General features: G+C 39.7%; 2 protein-coding genes across 3 annotated transcripts in view; one reads left to right on the plus strand and one right to left on the minus strand.

The window, feature by feature from the left end:
* The window catches only part of LOC127409695 (CLOCK-interacting pacemaker-like), a 287,186-nt gene that overhangs the window by 150,603 nt on the left and 124,083 nt on the right, over positions 1-12,500 (plus strand). The gene's annotated exons all lie outside the window — the stretch shown is intronic.
* Positions 1-12,500, minus strand: part of LOC127409688 (ena/VASP-like protein) — an 89,331-nt gene that overhangs the window by 35,599 nt on the left and 41,232 nt on the right. For both annotated transcript variants that reach the window (XM_051644432.1, XM_051644433.1), the window contains exon 2: positions 800-968. In XM_051644432.1, the coding sequence (XP_051500392.1) occupies positions 800-968 (169 nt within the window). The remainder of the gene's footprint in view (positions 1-799; positions 969-12,500) is intronic.

Genomic DNA, 12,500 nt, shown 5'->3' on the forward strand with positions numbered 1-12,500 from the left:
CTTTTATTCACCAACAACGCTTTTTATAAAGACTTTTATAATGTTACAAATGACTATTTCTGTTTATTTACATGCTGTATTCCTCAAACTTTCTGTTCATCCAAGAATCCTCCACTAGAAATGACTAGCATGGTGTAGTGAGTGTGGAATGGAAAATCACAGGTAATTGAATTTTAAAATAAATAACAATGTTAGACAGTTATTTAGATTACCATTCAATTACATATGAATAATGTTTGTGGCAGTATTCTTGATCAGTATAAAGCATCCTTGGTGAACAGAACATCAATTTATTTCAAAAACAAAAATGTCTTAGTGATTCCAAACATTGAAACGGTAGTGTAGATCATCCATGTACATTGTGAACAGTCCAAAAAAACAAAACAAACGTATTAAGAGGGATCCTAAACATGCGTTTTAAGGTCCTGGATGGTGGTTTTCCACAATGATTGGACAGTTAAAATTTGGGGCAATTTTAGCATCTTTTGGGCGGGTTTTAAGCAGACTTTGGGCTGGACATTTTTGCTGGACCTGGCAACCCTGATCGCATCAACCAATTAATACTATATATCATATTAATATTACACAGCTCTGTGGAACAGCTCCTGATTGAGATTGGTCAATAATACAATACTGCAGTCGAATATTTATAAATAATAAGCTCTAGATTGTATAATTGTCCTGATCACCCTCATGTCAGGGTTAATGTTGTGATGATAACCAGCTGACTGCACTTTATGTCTTTCAAATTTTCATGATTTTGACATTGCTGTTATTGTGTGTGAATGCAATTATTTACCTGTTGGTCTTGTAGTTTGACGCCCACCACACGGAATGTGTTATTGGTTGTGTTTTGGTAGATGTTGATTCGACTGAAGCCCTGCTGACCTGGTTTAATTGGCACCCACTTTTTACTGGTGTCATCATAGACCATGACGGAGGCGCGCGCCTGACAGATACTCTGCTCACTGCAACAAACAAACAAATCCAGAACGGGTCAGTCAATGACAGTCAATTAACCCAGTGACTTCAACACAACACAACGCTGCCCTCATTAGATGATTCCAGCGACATAATGATCACATAATCATCATATCTGCCTACAACAGAGACTTCTGTCCAACTAACACACAAAGCAACAGTATATTTGATTTTAATCACAGTGTATGGCTCATAATACATGACGGAAACAGAGACAGTAGCAGCGTTTCTAGGTATTCTATTTACAGTATTTTGCATATACAACTTATTTTATGCAACCAGTTTAAATATTCTGTCCCACCATCACTTTATTGTGCAAACAAACTCTAGACTGCTGCCAAACACAACTTCTCACATCCCCACAAAATGGTGTTTCATCAGACTTGTAGTAAAAACATTTAGTCAGTGAAACGGATAATTAGTGCAGCAAACAGGGTTGCAAATTTCAGAAATATCCTTGAAATAAAGTAGCTAATTTTGAAAATGTACTCTGTTGTACACCGCATTCTATGCACACAAATACTGTGCACTGTAAACATACTATTGTAGTGATACAGAGACAGTAGTGTGTTATTCTAAACATTTGCAACATTTTAACCTTTACGCTCTTAAGGTGTTTTTAAAGATTTCCTGTTACAGTGGCATATCCAAAATTAAAGGCTTATAACTCGACAAAAAAAAAAAAAAAAAAAGAAAAAAAGAAAGAAAAAAGAAAAAGAAAAAGGAGGGTCAAGTGTTTGGTATCACTGTAAAGAAAACTTTTTAAAAATTTTAATTATATAGATTATGATACATATTGAGACTCTCAAGAAACTGCAATTATTTTTTTTATATTATATTTCTCTGGGTGTAAATAAAGTGGCACCAAAAAACTGCTTTTTTTTTTTTTGTTCCCAATCATGTCAACTATATCTGAGAACATTTTTGTGTTGATACGACAAAGCAATCAAAAGTTATAACATTACAAAAATAATTTATCATAGTGTCCAAAAACATCTCCAAACAAATAAAACATAATAATTGTACATAAGAACTAATTACACATGCAAACACAACAATGACTAAAGGTTTGCATAGCATGCAGACATGATTTTAGTAATGAGATTTCACAGAATGAGTTTCATTCTGTGTCATTTGAGTCATCATTGAGTCTGTGTCATGTATTTGGCGCCATCTCCTGGTGGTCATATGTAATAGTCAGGGTTGGGTTGTAATGGAATACATGTAATGGTGTTACGTATTCAGAATACAAAAATAAAGTAACTGTATTCAGCCCTCGTTACCTTTTTAATACACCTGTTTTCTGAATACAGTTACTTCATAACATTTTGTTAGAATACTTCTCTCATAATGAACACAAATAAGGCAGATGTGAAAGTAAACAGAGCACATGCACACACTTGCTCTCTCGTCATTTAGAGCAGCAGCAGCACGTGGGCAGTGTTGCCAGGTTCGCGCGCTCACAACAAATTCGGCTAAGTTGAAAACACAACTGCAGGCTAAAATCATAGAATTGCGGGTTGTGTTTTTGGGATACTTTAAAAATGATAGGCAATAAAGAATAGAAATGCAATGTCTTATTCATGTATAATGATTCCCGCGCTGTCAGCTGAGCACTAGTGTCAATACAGTCGGCAACGTTATTTCCACAAATATAACATTTGCACGCATGATGTTTCCTGAGATTGTTGTTATGTAAATGCATTTATGCAGCTTTGGCTTCTAAAAGGCGGGTTAAAGACAGACAGCTCTCGGAGTCACATCCACATCAGAAACTTGTCAAATAAAGAACCGTTCAGAAATATCAGTTATTAATGACAATAATACTATGAATAGGTAAAATAAGGGAGAAAGTACAGCAAAGACTGAAAGTGGGAAAATAATTTGAAATAGATCAGAGTCCAAGCGACGACAGAAACATTTTATGTGATGTATTCAGAATACTTTACTGAATACATTTAAGAAAGAGTATTTAGTATTCAGCCCAGAATACTTTATTAAAGTAATCCGCCCAACCCTGGTAACAGTCAACAATCACATGTCCCTCTGCCCAAATATGGATGATTTTTGCACCAATCTGAACCCAATTTGATTGGTTTAGTGTTCCATGATGGTACATGATTTCCGATGATGTCATCTGATCCAGGAGAGCTAACATGTTTTCAGCCAGATTGCAAGATGCCAGATAGCAGGGGCGTCACCAGACTTTAGTGTCATCTGTGGCTTAGCCCACAAGAATAATTTCCTTCCATGACAGGGCCTGAAATTTGGCGCCGGATTGCAGGTATTGTGCACAATTTGAACCACTCCCGCAAGTTCCCACGTTCATAGCGCGGGACATTCCCACACACTTTTATTCACTTTACAAGCCAGCTGCAAATTATTAAACCAATAAATACAGATGAACAAATCAAATCAATTAACTTGTTTTTGTATCAAACTGTAATTCCAGAAGATGCGCGAGTATCCGCTCTATCTCTCCCTCTCTCCCACGCAGCAGCGCGTTGAGCAGTTTAGTGTGAGCATGCGCAGTGAGCAAGTGCTTTGTACCTTAGTTACTGAATTTAAGATGTTATAGATTTATAAGCCTTTCGAAACCAATTCGACATCATTAGCGAGCGACGCGATAAAACTATCGCTCCTGTTTATAATTAACAAAGCTGTTAACATTGCAAGCGCGTGATGTTGGAGCGATCTATAGTTTATGACGACTTTCATATCTTGGCGCTCCGTCATCAGTCATAATGCAGCACATTTGACATGAAAGGCAGAAATACCTAAAATGCTTTGTGTACCTGCTGCATGACACTTAAACACCTGTTACATCTCTCATCATCTCCATCTTTTTTTTTTCTCCCATTTTCTCCCCAATTTGGAATGCCCAATTCCCAATGTGCTCTATGTCCTCGTGGTGGCGTAGTGACTCGCCTCAATCCGGGTGGCGGAGGACGAATCTCAGTTGCCTCCGCGTCTGAGACCATCAATCCGCGCATCTTGTCACGTGGCTTGTTGAGCGCGTTACCACGGAGACGTAGCGTGTGTGGAGGCTTCACGCTATTCTCCACGGCATCCACGCACAACTCACCACGCGCCCCACCGAGAACGAACCACATTATAGCGACCACGAGGAGGTTACCCCATATGACTCTACCCTCCTTAGCAACCGGGCCAATTTGGTTGCTTAGGAGACCTGGCTTGAGTCAATCAGCACACCCTGGATTCAAACTCACGACTCCAGGTGTGGTAGTCAGCGTCAATACTCACTGAACTAACCAGGCCCCTCATCTCCATCTCTTTAGTGTTCCATCCAGGTTCGGAAATTAACGGGGGCTCTGGGCAAAACATTTCCCCTCAAAGAGTTCTTGTTATTTTATCGATAACATCTAATAACTGACTAGTTCCAAATACATACATCTCAATCTTAATTTGAATTTCGCTGAACATCATTTGTTTCGTGCTGCCAGTTGTGCAGATGTTGCCGAGTCAGTGGCGCATGCTCGCGTCATAAACACGCACAGATGGGCACTCCGCATCAGGAGTCATGTTCCCATGCTAAATTACCTGACCCTTTGCTCCTTTCATTCAAAATCTACTGTCCTAGTGAGTAACACTATCGCTCCCTGTGCTATAGCCTACTTACGTGCCCATCGGCTCATATGCTCTTCACCAGCTAGAAGACAAAAGTGCACGAAGGAAGGATGTTATATATTTATTAAGTTAATCAGGTCTGAGAGAACACAAAATATAATGCAACCAAATGCTACAATGTAGTTAATAATATCTGGATAAATAGCCTAATGATACAATAATAATTTTACATTAACCACTTGTAGTGTATTAATCACATCTCTGGCTCATTTTCATTGTGAAATGTTTATTTTTGCATTGTTTAATTCAATTGGCATTAAGGTGTTGCTAAGTTTTTTTTAAGGTTCCGATATATTGGCATAACGATCACACATCATACAAATGATCCTTAAAGTTCATTGTTACTGACGTACCTTCTTCATTCTGATCGATTAATGCTGAATAAATTCTGGTTCGCCGTTGATTGAATTTGCTGCTAATTTAATTGATAAACGCACTAGCTGATTTAACCTGGGAAGAGTCCATCTTTGGGAGCGAGAAGGGGTGCTCTGAACAAGCTGACTGTCACTGGTGCATGTATTAATATCTACTTGGTGTATGGATTGATAAAAACAAATGAGGATTAGAAATAGGGCTTATAGATTATATATTTAGAAATAAGGCTTGCATAATAAAACCTCAGCGCCTCTGATACAGAAAAGCTGCACCCCTGTGAGAGAAAACAGAAAGCTCCCACACGAGGTGTTCATAGCGATTCGTCTGATGAACTTGAGCACGAACAACAGGTAAAAGTCAAAGTGCGAACTCTCAATTAATGCTCACTGATCGGAATTCATTTACATTTGAAGCCAGAATTGCAGCATGCCTTGTTGCTTTTGTACCCTGATGTAAAGAACATTAAGCCTTGCTTTTTCTTTTTTCTTCTCATCACAAAAAAACATTCAGGGCTATTAATAAAAGATCCTGGGCTTCAGCCCTGTCAGCCAGAGTCTAGCTACACGCCTGCCAGATAGTCAGATGCTGTGTGCACACTGTGCTTCATGTGGATTATCTAATGATCAATGCATCCGATTACCTTGTGTGTGGGCTCGTTTGAAGGATAATCACCTCTTCTAAATAATGGTATGGGATATTTTGTTCCGTTTATTTTTTGCGAAATTATAAGCGAAAACACGCCATATAATTTGATCAAGACTATTGGTCAAGACTGTAGTTATTAATATTTTTTGATAATTGTTTTATTAAAATATCTAAGCCTAAAGGGTTAAAGTGCTTTGAGTGACTAAACATGGTCAACAAAACAAAATACATTTATTGTGAATGTGCTTCATGTGCTCAGCAGCAGATGGCATCTTGCTGAAAATAAACACATCTAAAAACACACTGAAGTGTAATGCAACATTCACTTTCAGAAAACATTAGTGCAGCTAAATGTGTAAGTGTGTGTTGAGTTCATAGCGATCAAATGGCAAGACTGAGAGAGGACATGAATAAATGACAGTCTCTTGAGAGAAAGAAACAACACAAGAGATGGAAGAGTGAAAGATGGAAAGGTACATGCTGCAGGTTTAGAGCACACACACACACACACACACACACACACACAAACACACTGCCTGAAAAATTTAGAAACATTCTTTATGACATAAATTAATCACGTATCTAGAGCACCTTCATGTGAGGAGAGTAGAGAGAGTTTATTATGCAGTATGCATGCAGCACTCTTGATGTACAATATATTTGCTCGAGAGCTGAAATCTCTGTAATAACATTCATATCTCATAATCCTCTGACCTCTGTCACATGACCTCTGCTCAAAACGGCTCAAATGCATCAGGTTAAAAAAATACTGTATAACAGTAATGTGAATCTAATGAGAATCCCCATTGAGAATAATGAGAATTACAAACAAACATGACAGTAAAACCTCCGGACGCATTACAGTAATGAGAATGTGTTCTTGGAAATATTGTCACAATGCAAAAAATCTTAATGATCCTCTAAAAATATACTTCTTTGTTTCTTTTGATGTTAAAGGTGAAATGTGATGCGGACATGTTTCCCTGAGATTGACACATAAACTCAAGACGTTGTTCTCGTGTAACCTGTGAATGTGTGCGTTAATGAAGCTCATATGGCTTAGATATGCATATAAGCAGTGTGTGAGGATCATATTTATGGCTCTGTGTTTCATACGTACATATTCACCCGTGTGGAACAGCTGTCAGTCCCGGTCAGGGTCCAAAATTATGTTTTTAGCCACCAGCCAAGGTGGTTGGTAGATGAAAACATTTACCAGCCAGTTAGATTTCTTACCGGCCATTTTTATTATTTTATTATTTATTTATTTATGATTATTTATTGCATTTTGCAAGTGGATTTTACAGACATGAGAGACAAATAAGCAATACTGTAAGCATGTTTAAAAGTGAACTGCACTTATAAAGAATTATATTGCTTTGGGGGTCTGGGTATCTCAGTGAGTATTGACGCTGACTACCACACCCGGAGTCACGAGTTCAAATCCAGGGCGTGCTGAGTGACTCCAGCCAGGTCTCCTAAGCAACCAAATTGGCCTGGTTGCTAGGGAGGGTAGAGTCACATGGGGTAACCTCCTCGTGGTCGCTATAATGTGGTTCTCGCTCTCAGTGGGGCGTGTGGTGAGTTGTGTGTGGATGCCACGGAGAATAGCGTGAAGCCTCCACACGCGCTACGTCTCCACGGTAACACGCTCAACAAGTCACGTGATAAGATGCATGGATTGATGGTCTCAGACGCGGAGGCAACTGAGATTCATCCTCCACCACCCGGATTGAGGCGAGTCACTACACCACCATGAGGACTTAGAGCGCATTCGGAATTCGGCATTCCAAATTGGGGAGAAAAGAAAAAAAATGCTTTATTATTTATGAAATATTTAATTGCCAGATAGTCCATTTAGAATAATTTTTTAGATTATTCACTTTTTACAACAAAACTACATTTGTATGTTAAACTACATGTCATATGAACGATCAGTTTGTAACTCTAATGAGTCTCATGAGCTTTAAGTTCACGTAACACAGTAACAGTTCTTGGTTTATTTGGAGTCAGTCGATTCATTCAGTCAGCTCCAACTGATTCATAAGTCTGTATGATACTCACATAATACTGTATTATATTTATCAAATTAGGTGGTTTTATTCAGAACCTCACAGCACAATCCAAATAACAACATTGGAGTTATTTTTGTCAAATAAAGTGCTGCATAACAGAGCATCACAAGTGTGAGATATTGCTTAAAGAGGCCCTATTATGCTTTTTGGGATTTTACCTGTCCTTTAGTGTGTAATATAGCTGTTTGTGCATGTAAAAGGTCTGCAAAGTTACAAAGCACAAAGTCCATGACAAAGTGAGTTATTCTCTCCCACAGACAACACCGCTCAAGAACTACAAGAAACGGGCTGTTTGTAGTCCAGACATTTCTTCCGTAAAGTATCTACGTCACTATGTAATACATTTGCATAATGCCCGCCTACAGGCTACTTTGGCCCTCAATCGAATGTAGTTATCGCCGAGGCCAGGATGAGTTGGGTTAGTGTTGTCGCCAAGTCGAGAAGACGCTGTTTTCTTCACTGCTAAAGCAAAACCTCTATGTTTGGACTTCCAAAGGCAAACGAAATGAAGTATCAGTGGTTAAAATGTATTTTAATTATTTAGCAGTACAACCACAACCAGTGCTGGATTTTTAAGACGGTTACTCCTGAAAGATGGTGCAGTTCCCACTTTGTTGCACTTCAGGATCACAACCTGTAATTATGCTTGATTATTTGTGGATTTATCCGCTACTGTGAGTTCATATGCAGAGTTTTGTGTTGTAGTTACGGTGTACACCCAGTGCACATCTGTAAGACTCTGCTAACCTGACAGCTAATGTTATTCTGTTGAAAGAGTTTTGCTTATCAGCTGCAGCCCCACTTTTACCTACAGTTGTGTAGAATTATGCAGATTGTTTGTTGTTCTTACTATCATGAATGGTGATCAAGTGTGGAGATGGATTTATTTTTACAAACAGTCATTTTACATCTGCAGTCCACGCTAGTGCTCAGCTAACTTGCTCACTAACTGGGAGTAAGCCTCTGTTCTCCATTCATATCTCGGGCGAAAAGTTCGGCTTCACCCATTCCAGCAAAAGATGACTAACTTAGACAAACAACGTGTCTTTTACTTGAAGCTTTGTTATGTTCACAATAATCAACAGTGTACTTGTAAGAAAGCTACTAAATTAACTTTCCACTGTGAAACGTCCTGCTCAAGTCACGCTTGCGAAGGTGGTTTGGGTCGATCAGCTTGTTCTTCCAAACTTTCATTATTTCATTCATTATCGGACTCGGGCTAGAGCTGGTATGGCAAAAACTGATTCCACTGTTACCATAGTTACAATAGTATTTACAGCTGCTCAGTAAGCCTGAAACTCGGTTATGGGAAGGGGTGTTACATTTCCGACACACGCTCTACACGGTTGACCAATCACAACAGACTAGGCCAGCTGACCAATCAGAGCAAACTGGGCTTTTCAGAAAGGGGGGCTTTAAAGAGACGGAAGGTGAATTAGAGCATTTCCGCCAGAGTATGAAGAGCGAGAACAGTTTTTTGAACATTTAAGCATGTATACCTATTCCAGTAGATCCCCAAAATAAAATCATGAACCTGTAAATTAGCATAATATGGGCTCTTTAAATATTATACAATTACTATTGATTTATTATTATTATTATTAGTAGTAGTATTACAGTGAATATTACGAAACTATACAGTAGTGATATATTTCTGTGGTACTTTTGTTCCATTTAAATTGAGCTTTTATTTTAAAGCCCGTTTTTGTGTTTTAACGGATGTTTTCGCCTCCTGAAAAGCCGGTCACTACGTGACTCAAAGTGATTATAAAACTGCAAGCGGCTGCTATTTAATTAAATAAATATGTAGTCTGTATAAACTGAATTAGCACGCTGCTCGTGGTCATCTGCTACAGAGTGCGCAAGTGTGAGCCAAGGAGCTCGTAAGAGCAGCCGGCATCATCACAACACTGGCTCTACACATACAAGTACATGAGCGCGGCATCCCTACAGCCAACTGAGACTTTCGATGAGCAGCGGGACTAGCTAATGGGAACCGTTCCATGTAAACACCTGCAACCTTACTGACTGAAGACCTACAGAACCCCCTAGAAGACAAAACTGGAACATGTTACATTATTTTACAAGCTGATACAAACTGCCAATAAATGCTCACCAAAGTGGCGTATGACACCGCGAAATTCACCAGCCAAATAGAACATATACCCGCATTTGGCACATGTTAATTGCGGACCCTGGTCTCGGTGAATGTAACGAGTCACGCTGGCGTTCTGCTCATGGATAATTCACTCGCCTCACGCTAATGTCAACACACACACATCTCCCCTTGAACCCTGAACACCCGTGTGTGTGTTTGTTATTCACATCCATGTCTTTACTCTGTAACACGCTGTAATTGTCCATGAAACGTGAGGCTACTGAGTATTTTGAATTTTTTCATATCCACCCCATCTTATGTTGCTGAGTTGATATAAATCACACTCTTCAATGTGCCATCTTGACTCTGCACCTACTTCTCTCCTTAAATGTTCTCTTCATGCTATCACTCCTCCTATCTCTCACCTGCTTCATACACCACTCACTTCTGGTATTGTTCCATTAGCTTTAAAAACAGCTGCTGTCTCACCTTACTCAAGAAACCTGGTGCTGACCCAAGTGTATTGGAGAATTATAGGCCTATTTCCAACCTTCCATTTGTGGCCAAGGTCCTTGAGAGAGTGGTTGCTTCCCAAATTCAGGAACATCTGAAGTCTAACAATCTCTTCGAGCCCATTCAGTCAGGTTTTCGCCCACTACACAGCACGGAAACAGCTCTATTATGGGAAGTAAATGATCTTCTCATTTCTGCAGACACAGGTTTACTCAACATTCTTCTTCTACTCAATCATAGCTCAACTTTTGACACTGTCTCCCACAAAATCCTTCTTACTCATCTTTTAGCTGTAGGCATCTCCGGCACTGCTTATCGTTGCACAGTATCCTATTTACAAGGTTGGCAGCAGTTTGTCTCAATACAGAATTACAAATCATCAATTGCTTCTGTTTTAAGAGGGGTCCCTCTAGGCTCAGTGCTGGGCCCCCTTCTTTTTGTAATTTATGTCCTTCCACTTGGTGAAATTATACTGAAACATGGCCTTAGTTTACACTGTTATGCGGATGACACCCAGATTTATGTTAGTTATAGCTCCTCAACACCATTCCCACTGCCATCATTATCTGCATGCCTCCATGATTTAAGACATTGGTTGGATGCTAACTTCTTGAAGCTCAATGCGGAGAAGACTGAGATTTTGATAATGGGCTCCAAATCATTGGTATCACGCTGTTCAGACCTTACTCTGGATGTTGATGGTACTGCCATTAAGCCCTCTCTCGCTGTTCATAACGTTGGGGTGATTTTGGGGTGATCCATATTCTTAGGATGTCTGGTGTGAACGGCTCTCTTGAGGTCATTCCACAGCATCTCTATTGGGTTAAGGTCTGAGCTCTGACTGGATTTTCTTTTTTTGAAGCCATTCTGTAGTGGATTTACTTCGATGTTTAGAGTTACTGTCCTGCTGCATCACCCAACTTCTACTGAGCTTCAGCTGGTGCACAGCCACCCTGACATTATCCTGTAGGATATCATGATAAACTTGGGAATTAATGTTTCTCTCGAAGATGGCAAGTGGTCCAGGCCCCAAAGCAGCGAAGCAGCCCCCAATCATGATGCTCCCTCCACCGTACTTCACCATTGGGATGATGATTTCATGTTGGTATACGGTGCCCTTTTTATGCCATACACAGTGCTGCATGTTCTTCCCAAACAATATAACCTTAGTTTCATCAGTCCACAAAACATTTTCCCAGTAGCGTTGTGGAGTGTCAAAGTGGTATTTGGCAAACTTCAGGCATGCAGCAATGTTTTTGTTGGAAAGCAGAGGCTTCCTTCATGATGTCCTGCCATGGACACTGTAACAGGGTTAAAATGGGCAAGGAGGAGGCGGGAACCAGCTGAACAGTCAAAGTAATATTTAATTAAACAAAAAGACACAAACATAAACACACACACGGCAGCTGCGTGTGGCTCTCTCTCCCAAACTGCCGCATCCGGCTGCATTTATCCCTCTCCTCGGCTGATTAGCCCGATTGGGGGCCCGCCCTCCTCCTCGTCACAGATACCATACCTGTTTAATGTTTTCCATATAGTAGACTCATGAACAGAGATGTTAACCAGTTCCAGTGATTCCTTCAAGTCTTTATCTGTCACTCTAGTGTTCTTCTATACCTCATTGAGCATTCTGCAGTGTGCCCTTTGAGTCATCTTGGCTGGACGGACACTTCTAGTGAGAGTACCTATAGTACTAAATCGTCTCCATTTATAGACAGTTTGTCTAACTGTGGACAGATGAATATCTAACTTTGTAACCCTTTCCAGCTTTATGCAAAGCAATAAAAGTTCTTGATTGTAGGTCTTTTTTGTGAGGCATGGTCCACGTCAGCAGATGCTTCTTGTGAATAACAAACTCAAAATGTTTGAGTGCTTTTTATAAGTAAAAGTAGCTCTAACCCACACCTCCAATCTCATTTCATTAACTGGATGTCAGGTTTGCCAACTCCTGACTCTAATTAGCTTTTGTTGACATCATTAGCCTAGGGGTTCACTTACTTTTTCCACAGCACTGTGAATGTTTAATTGGATGTGTTCAGTAAAGACATGAAAGATTATAATTATTTATGTGTTGTTAGCTTAAGCACATTGTGTTTGTCTATACTTGTGATTTTGATGAAGATGAGATCACATTTTATAACCAATTAATGCAGAAAACCAGCTAA

Source organism: Myxocyprinus asiaticus, chromosome 19 (assembly GCF_019703515.2).
Source record: "Myxocyprinus asiaticus isolate MX2 ecotype Aquarium Trade chromosome 19, UBuf_Myxa_2, whole genome shotgun sequence".
NCBI lineage: Eukaryota > Metazoa > Chordata > Actinopteri > Cypriniformes > Catostomidae > Myxocyprinus > Myxocyprinus asiaticus.